Genomic DNA, 24,590 nt, shown 5'->3' with positions numbered 1-24,590 from the left:
AGGAATACTCAACAAACTTATACCTCTGTAATTTGAGCACTCACTCTTATCCCCTTTGCCTTTGTACAATGGCACTATGCAAGTATTCCACCAATCCTCAGGCACCTCAGCATGAATCATACATACATTAAATAACCTTACCAACCAGTCAATAATACAGTCACCCCCTTTTTTAATAAATTCCACCGCAGTACCATCCAAACCCGCTGGTTGCCGGCTTTCATCTTCCGCAAGGCTTTTACTACCTCTTCTCTGTTTACCAAATCATTTTCCCTAACCCTCTCATTTTCCCTAAAAAGATATACGTCAATATAAAAATTATGCTTGGTTGTACTTCTGCCAGTGCTAATGACTGCATGCATATGATAGTAAATGTCAGACGATCCTGGCATTGTGTACACCACAGCATCTCTCTCAGTTCTTGCTCTCAATTACCGTTAAGCGTGCATTATTCCAGTGAATCTAATGAATTTTCTTGCTGGATTAAACCATTTTTATATTAAACCCCAAAGAAGATGATGAGCAAGAAGAAAAACCCATCACATATTGAGAGATCTGGCAAGGAGACACTCAATTTGGAATTGAAAATGAAGGTAATCACCTAATATGAAAGAGGAAAAATGTTGATGCAATTGCACATGATCTACAGTTGACCCATTCAACAGTCTCCACAATTTTAAGGACCAAGAAAAGATATGCGAAGCAGTGAAAGGTTCTGCAAGTACGAAGTCATTGATAATAACAAAGTAACAATAAGGGCCCATCCATGAAATAGAAAAGTTGTTGATGCTGTGGATGGAAGGTCAAATTAAAAAATGTGTACCACTAAGCGTACTAACAGTTCAGGTGGAGGCTAGAAGTCTTTTTGAGACTTTGAAGGAGTGACCTAGAGAGGATTGCATCGAGAACTTCACAGCAAGTCATGATGGTTGGTTCAATAGATTTAAGAGAAGATATAGCTTACACAAATTCGAGTCACAGGTGAAGCAGCAAGTGCTGATGAAAAAGCTGTGGAAAAGTTCTTTGAAAGTATGGAGGAATCAATCTTTGAACTAGAGAATCTTAATTAAAAGGTAAAAAGGAACTACAGAATCATATGATAAAGCTGGTTAATAGAAAATGAGATAATCATGATAAAAATTGAGTATTATTAAAGGATGCTGTACAGGTAAACAAATTCTACATGCCATGCTGACATACATCGGACTTTCATCCATTTCGAGATCCAACCAGTCAGTCAAAATGGAACTCAGAAGTATGACAGGGAGCATCTATAGTCATTAGGATATTTCTTTCCATAAGACATAATTATGTTGGATAGTCATAACTTTGGAATATATAGTGTATTCTTCCCAGTTTTTATGCATTACTATAAGTTTCTTATTGTTCTATTTGCTTTTCAGCTCCTGACACCATCAGTACATGAGAAAGTATTCCTGAGGTACCATCTTGTAGAAGATGCTGGATGTTGGGGCTTTGGTGCCTCATTAGGGATGTTTAACAATACCTACCATGCACAGCAGAGGACTTGTTTCAACCCAACAAGTCTTCAGTCTAGTTTGTCAAGGAAAAGTAAGTTGTGAATAGATTTATATTTTTTTGCACATTCTGCTTTGAATATAGGGAATAACTGTCTGTTAGTGATAATATAGTTATTGACAGTTGTAGTTATGTAATGATTTTATATCATAAGCAGAAAATACAGGTTGAATTCTTCAATCTAGCAACCTTAGGACCTGGCCATTACTGGACCACAGAAAGTACCAGAAAACAGAAATCAATCCCTAAGGGAACTCCCTGTGTAAACATGTTCCCAACCCCTATTCTTGCTAGGTCATTTCACATACACATTGCTGTGTTATCAAAGGTAGAACAAAGCTTGAAATAGGAAATAATACAACCATTGATGCTTCCAAACAAGTTTTTTATTGTTACATCAGTTTACATCAGAAGTATCTTGGGCAAGGGTTTTTCGTGGCATGCAATGCTAATACAAGGCAGATTTATTAGCATTATACACTTTTGGGGGGCGAAGTTTTCTACTGCCACTGACTGTGCAAATTCATCCACAAACTTTGTCGCAGCTTTGAGATGAGTAGTTAATGTCATGAACAAACATAGGGTAGTTGGCTTTGGTTGACTCTTGTTACTATTGTTGTTTAATTGATGTTGTTGAGGCTGTTAGCCTGCACTGCATCAGTCCCAGCCATGCAACCAACTTGCACACTTTTTATCGATTCTTTTAATACGACCTTACAGTACAAGCTTCTGTGTCAGCACTACGCTTTTCTCTGCCCTCCCCATAGGCTGAAATTCCATGTTTCCACTTGAACTTGTGTAACCAGCCTTGTGAATATTCATGGTCATGGTCTAGCTTTAGTTCTATGTGAAAAACTTGGGACTGCTTGATAAGCATCTCCCCAGAAAGTAATGAAGGTGTAAGCCTTCATTACTTTGTAACTTAACCACTTTGCACTGTGTAATTCTGTACTCCTGGCACCTCTCAAAGTTTTATGAAACCTCAAACTTTTCTGGCTGTCATTTTCAGCTAAAAACTGAATATAAGAAATTTACAGGACTGTAATTATCTCTGCTGCTGTGTAAACAGATTTTTGTGCCTTTGCCTTTGCACTGTCCTGGTGGCAGATTCAAAATTTGCCGGACCATGGGAGTTACTGGACCATAGAGCTTTGGATTAGAGAGGTAAACCCCTACACGTAAATGGTCATCATCCATCGATTATTCTTGATATTAAGTGGTGATTTGTTCACAGCACATGGCTTTGTTTGAAGGAAGGGTTAGAATATTGTTTCTTTACTAAAGATTAAGTACTATGATAGATTTTACAGAAATGTAATATTTGAAATATAAAGCACTTTTCAGTGTCTTTTTATTGTACTTCTTTTCTTCTCCTCTTTATATTTCAGCTCATGAAAGGCAAAAAGAAGAACTTTCATTAAAATTTGGAGTACTGGACACACGCAGGGCTGAAATAGACTTATTTGATCTTCTTCACATCAGATTACAACTTTATCCTCCATTCCTGCTCCATATTATGGCTCACTCTGGTGGAAGTATGTGGAATAAATGGGAGGACATTACGGTAAGAAGCAAATACTGTGTATGAAAATTTGCCTCATTTATGAGTTTTCCAAGTGAGATTCTCAAATATCAGTTGTACCCTTTACACATTGTGTGTATTTCTCATTGGGATCTGTTTTTGTAATGCTAAATTTCAGTTTGTTTGGTTTATGTCTTTGCTTGCATTAACAAAATATTTGCCTTATTTTTGCAGTGTTTGCTTGGAGTCTTCCTTTCATAACTGACTAATGTGTACTGTGTATCACAGCATGCAGTTCAGGGAGAGGTTGATACTTTGCTATGCTCTGCAAAAACAGTGGTTAGAGCGTTTGCATCAGATATAAGTATGACGGATGGCCTTTCACGAATAGACACTTCCACTCCTGCCTACTCCCTGTCAGAGTATTTACATAACCAGGCCCACCACCTTCTGCTGGAGCTTATGGGGAACCAGTTGCTGCTTGACATTGCTCATGGTGTACAGTCATGTGCTGACGTTACCAGGTGAATCTTATATATTGATATTTTTAGTATGAAAGTTGAACATTCTTGGATGGAATGTGAATAACCAATGAATTATATAAAAGTAATGTAAATCATTAGAGAAGACTAATCATTTGATAGAAAAGTGGTTTGAATGATTGTAGAGATACATGCATTCATGCCATTCAACTTCTGTTAAATTTTAAGGGGGATTAGTTGGTATTGTAATGGTTTACAATGTATGCATATGTTACCAGGGGAATTTCTCAGTCATGTTTTAGTTTGAAAGTTGTTAGATTTTGCATGGAGACTGAATTATCAGAAAGCTGTTTAAAAGTATTAGGTAGAAGTAGTCTCTAGGAACAGTAGGTAGGAGATGTCAAGGTAACATTTGGTAGGCAGCCAATGACTAGGGAGGTATGTTACTAGTACTACCCGCCTGGGTATCAGGAGGGTTAGTGACATCTGCTCGGTGAGCCAGCACTTTAGTGGTTGTCAATTTGCACTCCTCTGACCTAGGTAGCTGTCTTTTCTTTCTGCCTCACTAACATGTGGACTACTGGCATCTTGTCCACAAAAATATAATCTCTCCTTTTCATATGTAACACTTGACAACACGTAACTCATGCATTTCATTCTTCATATCTCTAGATTTTCCTGCGATGAGCACTATGTGTGAGCCTTGCTCTTTGGCAAAATGTTGGGAGCAATAGATAGATGTAGTATGTAGGAACATTTAGGCAAGAGCTTGAAGTAGAAATGATAGGAAGAAGTAGTAGGTAGAAGCATTAAGTAGAAGTAGTCATTAAGAACATTAGGTAGAAGCCTCTGCAAACACTGCACTAGACTTGCCCTCTGCTAATGGCCTGTTAAGGGTGAGGCACTAAAGGCTAAGAAGCGGCTTTGGAGTTCTTTAGTTATAGTGACTCTGTTTCTGTGGGGTGTGTTTCTGTGGCCACCCCTTTGAGGTAGTCTCATTTGGAACAGGCATCAGAGATATAGATAGATAGGATACATATACTGTACAAGATCAGTGCCCTCATGTTATGAAACAGTTTTTATGCTGTGGCATTGTTATGAGATGATAGATGTTACAGATATAAAACCATTAGTAATCATCTTTGTTTGTAACAAGAACACCCACAAAACACAAAAAAATACCACACAGCTCATTTGCTATGCCTGAAAATAGTTATGGAGTACCTCATGCCTGGCAGTAGTTCAACATAGATTCAAGAGCACACAATACTTGTGAACAGTGACTCATCAGGTTGAGCTGCATGTCATATCAATCAGAAAATTACTCTCTAGTTAATGGTAACTCAAAGTTTTCCTTTTAATTAGCAAGAAAATTTGCCTCAAGTGTATATCATTGTATATCATCATTATATACCTTTATTGATGCATCTTGATACATAACACACACTTTCACCGCATGTCTTGACATATCATGTCACATGTCACACTTAGAGACTGCAACCACCAAACAGTAAAGCTGAAAACTTGTACCGATATGAGAATACAAACAACGTAACTTAGAGATTGAAAACACCCTAATAACCAAATGAGCTACAAAAGTAATTTTCTGAAACACAAAACCAAGGAAAAAAATCATGGAGAAATATCCCCTTACAGTAATCGACACATAAGACATGAATTATACAGATATAGAGATATAAAAGGTATATCAACTGAGATAAGTCCTAGAGGAACAAAGGAAATCAGAAGTTTTTTTTTTTTTTTTTTTTTTTTTTTTTATACCTCGTCGCTGTCTCCCGCGGTTGCGAGGTAGCGCAAGGAAACAGACGAAAGAAATGGCCCAACCCCCCCCATACACATGTACATACACACGTCCACACACGCAAATATACATACCTACACAGCTTTCCATGGTTTACCCCGGACGCTTCACATGCCTTGATTCAATCCACTGACAGCACGTCAACCCCTGTATACCACATCGCTCCAATTCACTCTATTCCTTGCCCTCCTTTCACCCTCCTGCATGTTCAGGCCCCGATCACACAAAATCCTTTTCACTCCATCTTTCCACCTCCAATTTGGTCTCCCTCTTCTCCTCGTTCCCTCCACCTCCGACACATATATCCTCTTGGTCAATCTTTCCTCACTCATTCTCTCCATGTGCCCAAACCATTTCAAAACACCCTCTTCTGCTCTCTCAACCACGCTCTTTTTATTTCCACACATCTCTCTTACCCTTACGTTACTTACTCGATCAAACCACCTCACACCACACATTGTCCTCAAACATCTCATTTCCAGCACATCCATCCTCCTGCGCACAACTCTATCCATAGCCCACGCCTCGCAACCATACAACATTGTTGGAACCACTATTCCTTCAAACATACCCATTTTTGCTTTCCGAGATAATGTTCTCGACTTCCACACATTTTTCAAGGCTCCCAAAATTTTCGCCCCCTCCCCCACCCTATGATCCACTTCCGCTTCCATGGTTCCATCCGCTGACAGATCCACTCCCAGATATCTAAAACACTTCACTTCCTCCAGTTTTTCTCCATTCAAACTCACCTCCCAATTGACTTGACCCTCAACCCTACTGTACCTAATAACCTTGCTCTTATTCACATTTACTCTTAACTTTCTTCTTCCACACACTTTAGAAAAATCCATCAGTCATTGTGGACATTAAGAATGACAATATCAAGCAAAGGATGTCTAGTTTAGATGAAAGTGGAGGGGGAGGTGAGCCAAGGGTGTTTGTGCCTCTAGTTTTTGGTATAAGATTCACAAAATGACAGTAGGTGGACATTGATAAACAGTGAGTGATGCAAGGCAATCCTGCCATTGGAGTCAGATGGTTGGTAAAGTACAATATACTACTGGGGCTATACTTTTGTTATCCTAAATCAAGCAGAGCATTTTTCCATTTCCAGTTCCCAAAGGCTAAACCCTGCTAATATGAAGTATTTTGATATGCCTTAAAGAAAGAAATATCTGAGAAATTTCTGCACACATTTAATATACATTTATACATATTTCAGTGTAGTTTTTGTAGTATAGGGAATGCATATGTATTTTAATATAGTTTCTAATGAACCTTTACAGCATTGTATTAGAAGCAGCTGTAGCCTACCTCAGTCACAACTATGGCCAGACCATCACTGACATGGCTGTTGGTGCACAGGTGTGGTTTGAGGCTGCATTTATAAACATCAGAGTCTGGCTCATCCAGTTGGATTTGAGAATTCGTGATGTACTCACCTCCACTCTGAACTTTGCTCTTAACTCTCCACAGATGCTGCTGCATTATGGTAAATATGCATTCATGAATTTAGATGAGATATATAGAGTTGCTACATTACTTTCAGAAATTTGTGAGAAAGTATAGATTACAGACAGTTAGAAGACTGTCATACAGTATAACATAAGTTAGTTAGCTAAAATTCATATCAATCTTTTCATGTATGCACTTTGATATTCATAGAATATTTATTTCAAAAGAATATGCTCAAAATGCATCCCATACATATCTAAAGCAAAGATTTTACTGAATTAGAAACTGTTCTACATGCTTTTCACCTGGCTTTTTATATACTTTCTTTTGTTGTTCATATGCATAGAAATTGATAATTATGGTGGCACTAAATCAAATGCTGCTTGCATTTCTTTTTTCTTTTCATGCTTGTTCACTGTTTCCCATGTTAATAAGGTACCACTAGGAACATACCATTCACTTACATCCATTCTCCAGCTGTCCTGTGCAGTGAGCAGAAACCATAGTCTCCTATCCACAACTAGAAACCTCTCAGATAAAGGAAAGGACAAAAGTGCATACTGAATCTGTTGAAGTGATATCGAAAACTGCTCAGATAGAGAAAAGTACTAACTTACACACAGAGACTTATGAAAATAAAGGGTAAGAAAGATTAGAAGGAGCAAGTTTAGAAGCTGATAAGCAGAATGTGAAGCGTAAGGAAGAGGAACATAGATCCGAGGTGAAATAAACAGTGGTACACAGGAAATTGAGCAAAGCTATTGAAAAGAATAATGTACAGTGATAGAGATGAAGCATTCAAGGAAGAATATGGGGTGGTTGATTGAAAGTTTAGAAAAGTACAGAGAATACAGGACTAGTACTTGCTAGTTAAAAGAGAGAATAGATCATGTGATGCTCAAGTTTGAATATATGGTGGAAGATGACAAAAACACCAAAGGTGAGGAAGGTGGGATAGAGGAGATATGACTGCAGAAACTACACAAACCTCAATAATTTCTGTGGTAACATAGATTTGGAAATGTAGTTCAGTAGCCAGGAACCAGAGCTTTGTGTTGAGAGGTTCCATGAAACTTACAGTGAGGGAGTAGAGGCATGGGTACAGTAAGAAAGAGGAAGGAATGGTTTGATAACAAATTTCATAAAGCAAAGGAGCCTTGAAATGTGCAGTGGCAAAGATATTGATGGCACTCTAAACACCCAGTATTTGAGAGGTATAAGAGATCATGGAACATGTAAAGCAGGATAAGAAAAAGGAACAAAGAAACTTTGATAAGAATATTGTAGACAAGGCAGTTGAAAATCCAAAATTTTTCCATAAGTTCATCAGAAGTCAGTTGTCGTTTAAGGTGCAACTAATCAGGCTAACAGATTCAGAGGGAAAATTGTATTGGATGATGTAAGGATAGGTGAGGAACTGAATAACAAGTTTGAAAGTGTTTTCACAGTGGAAGACACTGTAGCCCCAAGGCCAGTGAGATGGAATGGGAAGGAGGTTTTAGATATCATAGAGACATATAGAAAAGCTGTTAAGAGATTACTAAACGGAATTGACCCCTACAATGCTCATGGTCCTAATGACATATCATCATATGTGCCAAAGAGGTGTGCAGAAATGTTAGATGATTCACCTGAATTACTGTTCAAGATGTCAATGGAGAGAGGCATAGCACCAAGGGAATGGAAAAGGGCAACTTTATACCTGCATATAAAGAAAGGAGACTGGGAATATTCATTGACCTACAAACTGGCCTCACTAATGAGTGTATTATGTAAGGTTCTGGAAAAGATTATTAGAAAGCAATTGGATGACTTTCTGTGGAGAAGTTTCCTAAGAGACAGCATGGTTTAAGTTAAAGGATATCATGTGTAACTAACCTCTTAGAGGTCTGCAAGAGAGTGATGGAGTCACAAACAAAAAGGATGTCTGGATGGACTCTCTTTATTTGGACTGCCAGAAGGTACCCGCAGTGTACCTTGTAGGAGGCTGATTAAGAAGCAGGATCACCAAGCAGTAATAAGGGAGGGACTCTTATGATGGATCAAAGATTATCTCAGTGGGAGGTAACAAAGGAGACATATCAGAAGAGCTTTTTCCACATGGGTTGAGGTGACCAAACAATTATCACAGGGTTCGGTTGTGGAACCATTACTCTTCTTGATCTACATTAATGACTTATCTGAAGGTATGGAAACCTACCTGATTATATTTGCGATAATATGAAGGATATAAGGGAAGTGAAAAGTGAGGAGGATTGCATTAGCTTACAAGAGAACCTAAACAGACTCCAAAGTTGGTCTAAAGAGTGGTTGATGAAATTCATCATGAGTAAATATTAAGGAACAAGGATAGGACAGAGTGAAAATTTATTACTTAGCAGGAAACAAGCTTCAGGATTCTGTGTGAGAAGTACTTGGGAGTGGACATCATCCCTCATCTGTTGCTGCAGTTCCATATTAGGAGGACACACCCTCTTCTGCTCTCTCAACCACACTCTTTTTACTTCCACACATCTCTCTAACCCTTTCATTACTTACTTGATCAAACCACTTCACACTACATATTGTCCTCATATATTTAATTTCCAACACATCCACCCTCTGTACAACCCTATCAATAGCCCATGCCATGCAGCCATATGATGTTGTTGGAATATTTTCAACATTCTTTTCCACTGATAATATTGTCATTTTTTTCAGTGATTATGCCTTTTATGATGAAGCCAAAGCTAAAAGATATTATGTTTTTATTCCACAAGCACTGGAAACATTTTTTGGAGCCATATTCCAACTTGGAAACCTTAAAGATGCTTCACATACTCATATGAAGTCCATTGAGAAAGAAAAAGATAGGCCACACAGCAAACACTAGACAGGTTTTTCAAAAGACTAAAGAAAGCTCTCTTCCCTCCTCTCTATCATTCTCTATCATTACTGGTCCCAAACAAAGTCAGTGTAAAAGTTGTGCAAGGATAATCACCAGACCACTTCACAGTGTCACAATTGGCATTTCAGGAGGGAGAAATGGGAGGGATATAGCCCAATTTAAAGTTATAGACATAAGATTGTATTTGGCAGACATCTAAGGGTAGAAATAGTGTATTTATAGAAGGAAGGTTTGGGGTAAAAAGTGATTCTGACAGTATGGAACTTATGTTCACTGTTGAATCAGTTGTTGCAGATCATTCAGGAAGGAAAAGAAAGAAGTTTTGCGATACAGTTTCGAGATTAGGAGACCTAAAGATCAAATGAAGTGAGCAGTAGGTGTTATAGTGCATTGGACACTAACACCTTCCTTAGAGCAGAAATGTAATAAAGATCATACATGGAGATTTGTTAATGAGGAAGAGCGGTAGCCTTGAACTATTGGGTTTGAGAGAGAAAATGATCTGATGACAAAGTAGATTGATGTTTTTTTCCTCAGATGGAAGGTTGGATTTGTGACTTGGAATACTCACAAGTGGATAGAGAGAAAAAAAAAAGAAAAAGGTGTAGTAGTGTCAGTAGAGTTGAAGTGGGGTCGTAGGTTCCCTGAGAATCCTTCATCTGTCTTTAGCTGGTGGCATTGTTGTGGTTCAACACCAGAGAAATGTAAGCCTTGGAAATATCCACAATCTCTAGTCAGTGATATGTGAATCTTGTTACCTTGAAGTCCATTGTCATAAGTCAATAAAAGCACAAGGTGTTTACTCTGAACTTCATTGTGTCACATCTGTTGGTGATTTTATTCATCCAACAGAAAAAACAGCTCAAGTTTTGATAACATTAGTCAGAATTATATCACAAATATTATCAGTGTAAAAACAGAAGAGAGTGTCGGTGTCTAAGAGAATAATGAGCCAGCTCATGGAGAAGGCAGACATGTTTATGATCATACAAGTTAAACCTTTCCCAGAGCACAGCCCATCATCCCCAAACCTGACAATAAGAGACTGCTGGAGTAGATGGCTGAGTGGGGAAACTTGGCAGCATGATGATGTGGATAGGGCACAGCTAAGCAGATGATTACGGTAGTGCTTTTGAGTAGTACTTGCAAGCTGGCCCTCAGAACATATTACATAATTTCACATAATTATGGCACAACAAACAGTCCCATGATTATGTTAAATGTTACCTTGCTTATTTCAGCCTTATGGCTTCAAGGGCTTTTTAGGAAAACTATGTTGGTTAAGAGAAAACGAGAAATTTGGTCAGAAAGATGTTTCATCTTTCTCTTTGCAGCCTTACAGATACCTGTCATTGGTGATGTGACCCAGGGGATAATAATACATGTCAGAGGAATTCAGAAATTAACAGTTTTTACCATATTCAGAGATACTATAGTGTCTGCTAACCAGTTTCTCCACAAGGTAAGTCACTTACATCATTTATTTTAAAATTGTTTTGAGAAATAGATTAATGCTATCAATCATGTTATACTCTGTAACACAGTTATGATTTTTATTTGTGATATATATATATGTGTATTATCCCTGGGGATAGGGGATTAAGAATACTTCCCACGTATTCCCTGCGTGTCGTAGAAGGCGACTGAAAGGGGAGGGAGCGGGGGGCTGGAAATCCTCCCCTCTCGTTTTTTTTTTAAATTTTCCCAAAGAAGGAACAGAGGGGGCCAGGTGAGGATATTCCAAAAAAGGCCCAGTCCTCTGTTCTTAGCGCTACCTCGCTAATGCGGGAAATGGCGAATAGTTTAAAAGAAAGAAAGAATATATGTGTATACGATGCAGGTATTCAGAATATTATATGACATTTTTTGTAGGTGTTGTTCTATGCTACACACTTTCTTTTAACACTATACAAGTTTCATTTTGTGATATTCCCATTCCAGATGATGGACAGAAAGGGTAGAATATTCTTTACTTATCACTAGACATTTTTTCCAGATGCTGTTTTTCTTGAATACTGGAACTGAAACTCTAAATAGCAAAGAGATAGCTGCTGGAATCTGGAATATTTGGGTAAGTATGCTTTCCAGAACTGGTAACTTTACAAAGAAGGATGTGAAAATTGTAATGACAGCTGAGTGATTTGAAACTGTATGACTGCAAATACGTGAGCTCAATCTCATGTGTACGAAACGTAAGTGTTATGGGCTTAAGATTACCACAGTAATTTCCTATGTTTTGTGCAGCATTAGAGAGAATGTTTAGAATACATTCTAGGAAGAATTAGGAGCAGCTGAGAAAGTGAATCTCTTGGAGAAACTCATTTTGATGAGTGCTAGAAAGCATTGATGGGAAACAGATAATTCAGAGGAGGGCTAATGGATTGCACTAGAATTAAAGGAGCTAAGTTACAGTGAGAGGTTAGAGTTCATAAAATTGTCAACTATGGAAGAGAGAAGAGTAAGGGATGAACTAATTACAGCCTTTAATCTTTTAAACCAGATTGATGGCAGGAACAGTCTTAGAAATAGGTGAGCACATATGCATTTTTACCCTTTCATTGTCATATCCATCACAAACCATATGGTGTTTAGCATTACTCCTTTTATCAACAATAAAAGGGGAGGGAGCGGGTGGCTGGAAATCCTCCCCTCTCGTTTTTTTTTTTAATTTCCCAAAAGAAGGAACAGAGAAGGGGGCCAGGTGAGGATATTCCCTCTAAGGCCCAGTCCTCTGTTCTTAACGCTACCTCGCTAATGCGGGAAATGGCGAATAGTATGAAAGAAAGAAAAGATCAACAATAATGTGTTGTATGGCATAACTGAAATGGTGAAGCACCCATCAAGAGTTTTTAATTATCATGACCATTCCTTGAACAATTCCAACCTCTTTTTTACCTTTGATGCTTGTGGCCAACAGATGTGACACTTATGTGTGCAGCATGCATAGCATGCCATATTCAGTTCTTCAGATGATAAAAGAAAATTTGTATTCAGGAAATATGTGTCACATATTAACCAACATTTATAGACAAATCCACATTGTATGTGAATGTTCATCACAGTTAAGTTATCCACCACTCATTTTTTACATGTGCCATTGAGTTACAGTGACATATGGTCACAAAATATTAAACTCATGTGTTTTGGTATAAGTAGAGTCTTATGATTTTTAGTAGGCAATTATACTTTATCCCCAGAGTTTCACAACCATTTTTATTCTTCATCATGTATTGCATCTATCTCGTTTTGTGTGTGACAGACTTTTGAATTCAAATGAACATTTTCTAAATGTATCTTTATGTTATGGAGCTACCTTCTTTTTCCAATACCTCCAGTCTCTTTCATAAATTTCTTCCATTTATTAACTTCCCCTGGTATCCTGCAAGTTTTTACCTGATTTGCAGAATATTTTTTTTCAACATTCTGACATTCCTCATTTCAACCTATGTAGGTTCCGTTGCCAGAATGTGGTCACTCATTATTGGATGTTTGGAATTATGTGGGTGGGATAGCACGAACCTCCAGACACAAGGTATCTTTATCATCTGCTGTTCTTCACTGGTGGCACCTTCTCACACATCCAGCCCAGCTGATCCACTACCTCACACCTCCATTCACAGGTCTGTCAATCAACTTCATATACTGAATGCACCACCAACATGATGCAGTTTGTAGTGTTTACAGATTTATATGAATTTTAGAGATATTAGACATAAGATATGATTCATTAAGTCCTTTTCAGGTTACTGATTCATATGAGGACTGTCCTCTGAATTATTGGATATTTTTTTTGTGATATGAGAAAAACTTTTGACTGAATCTGTAATACAGAACAACTTTAACCTAATGTTGCTTTAAACTATACAGCTCATGGTGCTATAATTGGAGAAACAAACTTTATAAGTTTGGATGGTCAGACATATAGCCTGGCCCCTTCTTGTGCTCATATACTTGTAACTGATGCTCGAGATGGCCTCTTCACCTTGATCTCTAACTTGGATGAAACTCTTAGAGGGAGAGACTACACATTACTTCTGGGAGATGCAGTGGTGAATGTGCACCCAGATTTGCAGGTGAATAATACTTTTATCTGGTTTTGTTTTAAGGTCATTGAAAATGTATTTTGTCTCATTAAGAATCTATTCCTGTTAAAGATATTTCATGTATGATAATATGTTACTTTTGCTACCATAAATAAGATATTGTGCTATTGCTTGTGAGTAATGTTAAAGACATGTTTAGTACTTCAAATCTTAATTCATTATATCACAGAACCCCTCATGCCTGAGATGCAGTTTTCACATAGAAGACACTGAACACCTACTCCTCAGTTGTCCTACCCTTGCCATACAGAGACAGACACATACTATCACCACACAGCTTGTCCTTTGGGAGCCCCATTAGAAGAAAGTTCTTAGTGTATATATTACTATAAAACCCCAAGACCACTTTCATGGGGCTCATGCAGCATCAAGGTTGCACTTCATGTAGGAGAAGAAAGATTATGGACTTATGTAGAGTGAGAAGGCCCTTGACAAAATTGTACCCCACTTTGTCTATTGACAATAATACAGCCTTGCTGAAGGTGGTTTCTTGCATGCAGTGTAGGCACTTATAAGTAGAGTGATAACTTATACATTACAGCTAGAGAGTGGATGCAAATAAATTAGCCAGTTCTTCATCTGTTCCTGGCAGTGCTTTATTTTTATGGGAAGTGGCAAACGTCTGGGGTAAACCATGGAAAGGTCTGTGGGGCCTGGATGTGGATAGGGAAGTGGGGTTTTGGTGCATTACATCATGACAGCTAGAGACTGTGTGAACGAGTGTGGCTTTTTTGTCTGTTTTCCTGGCACTTCCTCGCTGAAGTGGGGGCAGCGATGCTGTTTCCTGTGGGACAGGGTGGCGCCGGGAATGGATGAAGCTTCAGCAAGCAAGTATGAATATACACATGTGTATGTATATGTCTGTGTATATGTATGTATACGTATATATGTTGATATGTATATGTATATGTATGTATATGTGTGTGTACAGGTATTTACGTGTATATGAGTGGATGGGCAGTTCTTCGTCTGTTTCTTGGCGCTACCTCGCTGACACAGCAAAGGTTTGGGAGTGATGAAGAATGTGTGGAAGGAGAAAACATGATCTCGGAGAGCAAAAATGGGTATGTTTGAAGGAATAGTAGTTCCAACAATGTTATATGGTTGCAAGGCATGGGCTATAAATAGGGTTGTACAGAGGAGGGTGGATGTGTTGGAAATGTTTGAGGACAGTATGTGGTGTGAGGTAGTTAAAGAGATGTGTGGAAACAAAAAGAGTGGTTGAGAGAGCAGAAGAGGGTGTGTTGAAATATTTAGGACATATGGAGATAATGAGTGCAGAAAGATTTACAGAGAGGCTATATGTGTCAGAGGTGGAGGGAACAAGGAGAAGCGGGAGACCAAATTGGAGGTGGAAGGATGGAGTGAAAAAGATTTTGAGCAATCAGGACTTGAACATACTGGAGGATGAGAGGCTTACAAGGAGTAGAGTAAATTGGAATGATGTGGCATACCAGGGTCAATGTCCTGTCAATTGATTGAACCAGGGCATATGAAGTGTCTGGGTTAAGCCATAGAAAGGTTTGTGAGGCCTGGATAAGGATAGGGAGCTTTGGTTTCGGTGCATTACACAAGGCACATAGAGACTGATTGTGAGTGAATGTGGCCTTTTTTGTCTTGTTTTCCTGGCGCTACCTCACTGAAGCAGGGGATAGTGATAATGTTTCCTATGGGTCAGGGTAGTGCCAGGAATGGATGAAGGCAAACAAGTATGATTATGTACATGTATATATATATATATGTATATATATATATATATATATATATATATATATATATATATATATATATATATATATATATATATATATATATATATATATATTTTTTTTTTTTTTTTTTTTTTTGAGGGTCAAGTCAATTGGGAGGTGAGTTTGAATGGAGAAAAACTGGAGGAAGTGAAGTGTTTTAGATATCTGGGAGTGGATCTGGCAGCGAATGGAACCATGGAAGCGGAAGTGGATCATAGGGCGGGGGAGGGGGCGAAAATTCTGGGGGCCTTGAAGAATGTGTGGAAGTCGAGAACATTATCTCGGAAAGCAAAAATGGGTATGTTTGAAGGAATAGTGGTTCCAACAATGTTGTATGGTTGCGAGGCGTGGGCTATGGATAGAGTTGTGCGCAGGAGGATGGATGTGCTGGAAATGAGATGTTTTAGGACAATGTGTGGTGTGAGGTGGTTTGATCGAGTGAGTAACGTAAGGGTAAGAGAGATGTGTAGAAATAAAAAGAGCGTGGTTGAGAGAGCAGAAGAGGGTGTTTTGAAGTGGTTTGGGCACATGGAGAGGATGAGTGAGGAAAGATTGACCAAGAGGATATATGTGTCGGAGGTGGAGGGAGCAAGGAGAAGAGGGAGACCAAATTGGAGGTGGAAAGATGGAGTGAAAAAGATTTTGTGTGATCGGGGCCTGAACATGCAGGAGGGTGAAAGGAGGGCAAGGAATAGAGTGAATTGGAGCGATGTGGTATACCGGGGTTGACGTGCTGTCAGTGGATTGAATCAAGGCATGTGAAGCGTCTGGGGTAAACCATGGAAAGCTGTGTAGGTATGTATATTTGCGTGTGTGGACGTATGTATATACATGTGTATGGGGGGGGGGGGTTGGGCCATTTCTTTCGTCTGTTTCCTTGCGCTACCTCGCAGGCGCGGGAGACAGCGACAAAGTATAAAAAAAAAAAAAAATATATATATATATATATATATATATATATATATATATATATATATATATATATATATATATATATATATATATATATATATATAAAGTAGATATATATATATATATATATATATATATATATATATATATATATATATATATATATATATCCCTGGGGATAGGGGAGAAAGAATACTTCCCACGTATTCCCTGTGTGTCGTAGAAGGCGACTAAAAGGGAAGGGAGCGGGGGGCTGGAAATCCTCCCCTCTCGTTTTTTTTTTTTAATTTTCCAAAAGAAGGAACAGAGAAGAGGGCCAGGTGAGGATATTCCCTCAAAGGCCCAGTCCTCTGTTCTTAACGCTACCTCGCTATCGCGGGAAATGGCGAATAGTATGAAAAAAAAAAAGAAAAAAAAATATATATATGTATATATTTTATATATTTATTTTATTATACTTTGTCGCTGTCTCCCGCGTTTGTGAGGTAGCGCAAGGAAACAGATGAAAGAAATGGCCCAACCCCCCCCATACACATGTATATACATACGTCCACACACACACAAATATACATACCTACACAGCTTTCCATGGTTTACCCCAGACACTTCACATGCCTTGATTCAATCCACTGACAGCACGTCAACCCCGGTATACCACATCGCTCCAATTCACTCTATTCCTTGCCCTCCTTTCACCCTCCTGCATGTTCAGGCCCCGATCACACAAAATCTTTTTCACTCCATCTTTCCACCTCCAATTTGGTCTCCCTCTTCTCCTCGTTCCCTCCACCTCCGACACATATATCCTCTTGGTCAATCTTTCCTCACTCATTCTCTCCATGTGCCCAAACCACTTCAAAACACCCTCTTCTGCTCTCTCAACCACGCTCTTTTTATTTCCACACATCTCTCTTACCCTTACGTTACTCGATCAAACCACCTCACACCACACATTGTCCTCAAACATCTCATTTCCAGCACATCCATCCTCCTGCGCACAACTCTATCCATAGCCCACGCCTCGCAACCATACAACATTGTTGGAACCACTATTCCTTCAAACACACCCATTTTTGCTTTCCGAGATAATGTTCTCAACTTCCACACATTCTTCAAGGCCCCCAGAATTTTCGCCCCCTCCCCCACCCTATGATCCACTTCCGCTTCCACAAAGGCAAAGGGGATGAGAGTGAGTGCTCAAATTACAGAGGTATAAGTTTGTTGAGTATTCCTGGTAAATTATATGGGAGGGTATTGATTGAGAGGGTGAAGGCATGTACAGAGCATCAGATTGGGGAAGAGCAGTGTGGTTTCAGAAGTGGTACAGGATGTGTGGATCAGGTGTTTGCTTTGAAGAATGTATGTGAGAAATACTTAGAAAAGCAAATGGATATGTATGTAGCATTTATGGATCTGGAGAAGGCATATGATAGAGTTGATAGAGATGCTCTGTGGAAGGTATTAAGAATATATGGTGTGGGAGGAAAGTTGTTAGAAGCAGTGAAAAGTTTTTATCGAGGATGTAAGGCATGTGTACGTGTAGGAAGAGAGGAAAGTGATTGGTTCTCAGTGAATGTAGGTTTGCGGCAGGGGTGTGTGATGTCTCCATGGTTGTTTAATTTGTTTATGGATGGGGTTGTTAGGGAGGTAAATGCAAGAGTTTTGGAAAGAGGGGCAAGTATGAAGTCTGTTGGGGATGAGAGAGCTTGGGAAGTGAGTCAGTTGTTGTTCGCTGATGATATAGCGCTGGTGGCTGATTCATGTGAGAAACTGCAGAAGCTGGTGACTGAGTTTGGTAAAGTGTGTGGAAGAAGAAAGTTAAGAGTAAATGTGAATAAGAGCAAGGTTATCAGGTACAGTAGGGTTGAGGGTCAAGTCAATTGGGAGGTGAGTTTGAATGGAGAAAAACTGGAGGAAGTAAAGTGTTTTAGATATCTGGGAGTGTATCTGGCAGCGGATATATATATATATATATATATATATATATATATATATATATATATATATATATATATAGAGGTAGTAAAAGCTTTGCGGAAGATGAAAGCCGGCAAGGCAGCAGGTTTGGATGGTATTCCAGTGGAATCTATTAAAAAAGGGGGTGACTGTATTGTTGACTGGTTGGTAAGGTTATTTAATGTATGTATGACTCATGGTGAGGTGCCTGAGGATTGGCGAAATGCGTGCATAGTGCCATTGTACAAAGGCAAAGGGGATAAGAGTGAGTGCTCAAATTACAGAGGTTTAAGTTTGTTGAGTATTCCTGGTAAATTATATGGGAGGGTATTGATTGAGAGGGTGAAGGCATGTACAGAGCATCAGATTGGGGAAGAGCAGTGTGGTTTCAGAAGTGGTACAGGATGTGTGGATCAGGTGTTTGCTTTGAAGAATGTATGTGAGAAATACTTAGAAAAGCAAATGGATTTGTATGTAGCATTTATGGATCTGGAGAAGGCATATGATAGAGTTGATAGAGATGCTCTGTGGAAGGTATTAAGAATATATGGTGTGGGAGGAAAGTTGTTAGAAGCAGTGAAAAGTTTTTATCGAGGATGTAAGGCATGTGTACGTGTAGGAAGAGAGGAAAGTGATTGGTTCTCAGTGAATGTAGGTTTGCGGCAGGGGTGTGTGATGTCTCCATGGTTGTTTAATTTGTTTATGGATGGGGTTGTTAGGGAGGTAAATGCAAGAGTTTTGGAAAGAGGGGCAAGTATGAAGTCTGTTGGGGATGAGAGAGCTTGGGAAGTGAGTCAGTTGTTGTTCGCTGATGATATAGCGCTGGTGGCTGATTCATGTGAGAAACTGCAGAAGCTGGTGACTGAGTTTGGTAAAGTGTGTGGAAGAAGAAAGTTAAGAGTAAATGTGAATAAGAGCAAGGTTATCAGGTACAGTAGGGTTGAGGGTCAAGTCAATTGGGAGGTGAGTTTGAATGGAGAAAAACTGGAGGAAGTGAAGTGTTTTAGATATCTGGGAGTGGATCTGGCAGCGGATATATATATATATATATATATATATATATATATATATATATATATATATATATATATATATATAGAGGTAGTAAAAGCTTTGCAGAAGATGAAAGCCAGCAAGGCAGCAGGTTTGGATGGTATTCCAGTGGAATCTATTAAAAAAGGGGGTGACTGTATTGTTGACTGGTTGGTAAGGTTATTTAATGTATGTATGACTCATGGTGAGGTGCCTGAGGATTGGCGAAATGCGTGCATAGTGCCATTGTACAAAGGCAAAGGGGATAAGAGTGAGTGCTCAAATTACAGAGGTTTAAGTTTGTTGAATATTCCTGGTAAATTATATGGGAGGGTATTGATTGAGAGGGTGAAGGCATGTACAGAGCATCAGATTGGGGAAGAGCAGTGTGGTTTCAGAAGTGGTAGAGGATGTGTGGATCAGGTGTTTGCTTTGAAGAATGTATGTGAGAAATACTTAGAAAAGCAAATGGATTTGTATGTAGCATTTATGGATCTGGAGAAGGCATATGATAGAGTTGATAGAGATGCTCTGTGGAAGGTATTAAGAATATATGGTGTGGGAGGCAAGTTGTTAGAAGCAGTGAAAAGTTTTTATCGAGGATGTAAGGCATGTGTACGTGTAGGAAGAGAGGAAAGTGATTGGTTCTCAGTGAATGTAGGTTTGCGGCAGGGGTGTGTGATGTCTCCATGGTTGTTTAATTTGTTTATGGATGGGGTTGTTAGGGAGGTGAATGCAAGAGTTTTGGAAAGAGGGGCAAGTATGAAGTCTGCTGTGGATGAGAGAGCTTGGGAAGTGAGTCAGTTGTTGTTCGCTGATGATACAGCGCTGGTAGCTAATTCATGTGAGAAACTGCAGAAGCTGGTGACTGAGTTTGGTAAAGTGTGTGAAAGAAGAAAGTTAAGAGTAAATGTGAATAAGAGCAAGGTTATTAGGTACAGTAGGGTTGAGGGTCAAGTCAATTGGGAGGTAAGTTTGAATGGAGAAAAACTGGAGGAAGTAAAGTGTTTTAGATATCTGGGAGTGGATCTGGCAGCGGATGGAACCATGGAAGCGGAAGTGAATCATAGGGTGGGGGAGGGGGCGAAAATCCTGGGAGCCTTGAAGAATGTGTGGAAGTCGAGAACATTATCTCGGAAAGCAAAATGGGTATGTTTGAAGGAATAGTGGTTCCAACAATGTTGTATGGTTGCGAGGGGTGGGCTACGGATAGAGTTGTGCGCAGGAGGATGGATGTGCTGGAAATGAGATGTTTGAGGACATTGTGTGGTGTGAGGTGGTTTGATCGAGTAAGTAATGTAAGGGTAAGAGAGATGTGTGGAAATAAAAAGAGCGTGGTTGAGAGAGCAGAAGAGGGTGTTTTGAAATGGTTTGGGCACATGGAGAGAATGAGTGAGGAAAGATTGACCAAGAGGATATATGTGTCGGAGACGGAGGGAACGAGGAGAAGTGGGAGACCAAATTGGAGGTGGAAAGATGGAGTGAAAAAGATTTTGTGTGATCGGGGCCTGAACATACAGGAGGGTGAAAGGAGGGCAAGGAATAGAGTGAATTGGAGTCATGTGGTATACAGGGGTTGACGTGCTGTCAGTGGATTGAATCAAGGCATGTGAAGCGTCTGGGGTAAACCATGGAAAGCTGTGTAGGTATGTATATTTGCGTGTGTGGACGTGTGTATGTACATGTTTATGGGGGGGGGGGGCCATTTCCTTCGTCTGTTTCCTTGCGCTACCTCGCAAACGCGGGAGACAGCGACAAAGTATAAAAAAAAAAAAAAAAAAAAAAAAAAAAGTTTATGTATGTATATGGGCATTTATGTATATGTATGAGTGGATGGGCCATTCTTTGTGTGTTTCCTGGCACCATCTCGCAGATGCAGGAAACAGCTATCAAGTATAATGATAAAAGATAATAATATCTCTATCAACCTCATCATATGCCTTCTCCAGAAACATAAATGCTGCATACAAATCCATCTGTTTTTCTAAGTGTTTCTCACACACATTCTTCAAAGCAAACACCTGATCCACACATCCTCTACCACTTTTGAAACCACACTGCTCTTCTCCATCATATTGGGGAAGAGCACTCTTAATGTAAGACATACATAAATACATCAAACAGATTGACTAGCCAAATAACAACACGGTCACCCCTTTTCTTGAGAGTATTTCTGAGGGAAAATAGGTAGACATTTTGTGTGTGCTAATTTTCCAGGAGTGTACATGTGCAGAGAAGATGCACCTCCTTGTACACATTTCATTATGTATCTTCGCATGTATACATCGTGCACGTTTTTTTTTTTACTCATTCATAATTACTCCAGAACCTCTTTCTAAAAGGGCTGTGGTGTAACCAGGAGTCTCTACAGCTCCAAGGCTGTGCTACACTCAGTAAAAGGGATGGGATGGATGCATTTGAAATTAGAAGTTCTTTGATGAGATTGTACTCCTTTTTTTTTTTTTACTCTGCCTTACCAAAGGTGATTTTTCATTCTCAGTAGGCAAAGTCTAGTAACTCCCCTTTCATACGTAAAGACATTCATGTAAAAACATTTTTCTTTACATTTTACATTTCTTGTAACAAGTTTCTATTTTATGATGCTCTGGTTGTTTTATTACTTTTTCTCATAATGTTAATTACTTGTAGCTTACAGTTACTCTTTCAATGCATGCAATGTCTGAATAACCAAGAACAAGATATACCTAGACACACCAGCAACTAAATATCGTAGATAATCAAGACTTGATTCTCTGCTGATCTTGATCATTTTTGTATTAAGTATCCCATAGAAATGAATATGATGCTTTCCATTAACAGGTTACCATAAATGATACAGCAGTCAGCCTTCCATACATCAGTAAATCACTGAGTGTCCTAAGGAATCTCCATCATTTCATCATGACAGCAAAAGATTCACAGGGGCGTGATTTAGTAACACTGACATGTTGGTCAACACATCAAGCTTGTGTTGTAAGTGTAAGTGGGTGGTTTCATGCTGACACCCGAGGACTTTTGGGAAACCTGAACCTGGATCCTGCAAATGACTTCATGCGACCTAGTGGAAAGGTGGGTGTTTTGCATTTGCATGCTCTTTATATTGTATTGTCATGTACAGAAGAACTTTTATGAAATGCAGTCTTGTTTACATATTCAGTTACTTCACATAAGAAATACTGATTTGAAAAGATTACATATTCCTTGTAATTACCTCTGTGTAAGTTACCATTTAATACAGGAAGAAAGTTCTCCACTCATGAGACTCTGTCTCCTAAACTTTCTCTACTACCATGCAACTTTTTAAAATTGTTTGTACTGCCTTTATTCGAGTCGTATCTCCAGGTGAATTCCAATTATTAACATATGTTGTAACTTTCTTATGTGTTAGCATTTACCAAACATGTTTTTCCAACAGTTTATACATATTTCTTTTGATTGTGAGATTTTATGAGGTATTAACATATGCAAGGTAGTTTTTTTTTTATTAAAGTTCTTAAAATGCAGTGTTCATGACTGAAGAAAAACTATGATTTCACATGTTGGGATCTAAATCATGTACAGTTGAATGGTGCAAAAAATGATGTTATTTTGGTGGTATTATCACAAAGCACATCTTTGTTCATAAGGTCAAGGATGAGGTCAAAACCTCTCTCTTATCATGAGAATATTACCTGCAAGCTAGAGACAAGCTTCAGTTTCAACATTTTGGGGGGCACTTAGGCATCAACTTTCTGTTTCTTTACCCCCTTGTACCCTTTCGGATGTTTGAAGGTAATATTTCTTCCCCTTCCAGTGCTCATTATGGTTTTCTTGATTTTTTTAAAAGAGTATTTTTGTTTCCTGTTTTGCTATCCAAGACCACTGCTTTATCTTTACTTGTAATTGAACAAAGTTCTAGGAATTCTAACATTTAGACACATACATTTCTAAACTAATGGTAATTTTGTTGTGCAGATACATGTGTTTCATTAATATGAATGTGGGACATGGCTTTAATGATATAGAGAGCATTTATAGCATATTATTTTGTTACATATAGCCATTGATATTTATTGTTATCTGTCTCCTCTTTCAAAATTATCGGGTGATTTATCTGTAGAAATGCTAGAGGATGATTCCCTGCTTACAAAAAATATTACCATTTCTCAGAAAGAGTGAGGAAGAGGATTGATATCTTTGAGATGCTTGGAAATGGTTGATGAAACAGAGAAAACAGGAAAAAACTGACAAAATTTTGTGAATATCATCCACATTTTGGCAGCTTTATGAAAGATAATAAACAAAGCGTACAGTTTTTATCATCAGAGTAGTGACACATGTAGACTGGACATTGATGACTATTTAATTTTCTCTTAAGAAATCATGAAGAAAATATCACCCACTTTTGTTTTGTTCCAGGTTGCTTTAGGTGGGAAAGTATTTAGTCAAAGCTGGCGTGTTAGTCCCCAGTGTCTTCCTGAAAGAGCTCACATAGAGGTCCCACCTGATGCTCATGCTCATTATTTATGTGACAGATCCCTTTTGCACTATACCTCACCTATCTTGTAAGTTATTACAAACCTGATTATGTATGCATTTGCTAATATAGATAATGCTGATGATGATGTAACCTTTTCATATAGAACACGTATAAATGTAAATTTTTCATCATATGCTGTGTACAGTTTAATCGTATTCACTTTGTCGATATGTAAATATTACTATTCTTGTCCTTGTTATGACAGTAAAAGGATATTTTTTTATATAGATGAGTATTGATGAACCCAAATGTTTGTGTATACTCAGAACATTAGGTTTACAGGAGAATGCAGTTTAACTTTTTTGCGGTTAACATCAGAATATTGTAGATGCTTTTGTTGGTGGGTGATCACTTGCACATAATCCCTTATTTTCAGCCCATGCCATGATACTGTTGACATCATGCCCTTCCATGACACCTGCATCAGACATCTTGTATCTCTGCATGGTGGTGATGTGGCTAAGACAGAACACAGTGAGAACATTACTCAAGATATAACTCATGCTGATAATGCCAAGCTTGATATTGTAAATCAACAATTTCGACCTTCTTCTGTTTATGTGACTGGATCCAGCAGTGTCATTGAATCTCAAGATGTGCATGAAAA

At 38.7% G+C, this 24,590-nt stretch overlaps 1 protein-coding gene across 1 annotated transcript in view; it reads left to right on the top strand.

Annotated features, from left to right (window-relative positions):
- LOC139751146 (uncharacterized) overlaps nt 1-24,590 on the top strand; it is a 202,396-nt gene that overhangs the window by 148,206 nt on the left and 29,600 nt on the right. Inside the window, exons 44-54 of the mRNA XM_071666245.1 lie at nt 1,404-1,572; nt 2,928-3,103; nt 3,350-3,585; nt 6,655-6,860; nt 11,045-11,172; nt 11,707-11,781; nt 13,162-13,330; nt 13,578-13,783; nt 22,285-22,533; nt 23,863-24,008; nt 24,360-24,583. Coding sequence (XP_071522346.1) covers nt 1,404-1,572; nt 2,928-3,103; nt 3,350-3,585; nt 6,655-6,860; nt 11,045-11,172; nt 11,707-11,781; nt 13,162-13,330; nt 13,578-13,783; nt 22,285-22,533; nt 23,863-24,008; nt 24,360-24,583 — 1,984 coding nt within the window. The remainder of the gene's footprint in view (nt 1-1,403; nt 1,573-2,927; nt 3,104-3,349; nt 3,586-6,654; nt 6,861-11,044; nt 11,173-11,706; nt 11,782-13,161; nt 13,331-13,577; nt 13,784-22,284; nt 22,534-23,862; nt 24,009-24,359; nt 24,584-24,590) is intronic.

The sequence above is a fragment of the Panulirus ornatus genome, chromosome 11 (genome assembly GCF_036320965.1).
Source record: "Panulirus ornatus isolate Po-2019 chromosome 11, ASM3632096v1, whole genome shotgun sequence".
In the NCBI taxonomy this organism is placed as follows: Eukaryota; Metazoa; Arthropoda; class Malacostraca; order Decapoda; family Palinuridae; genus Panulirus; species Panulirus ornatus.
The sequence above is the reverse complement of the archived record's forward strand: the minus strand, read 5'-3'. Positions and strand labels throughout refer to the sequence as shown.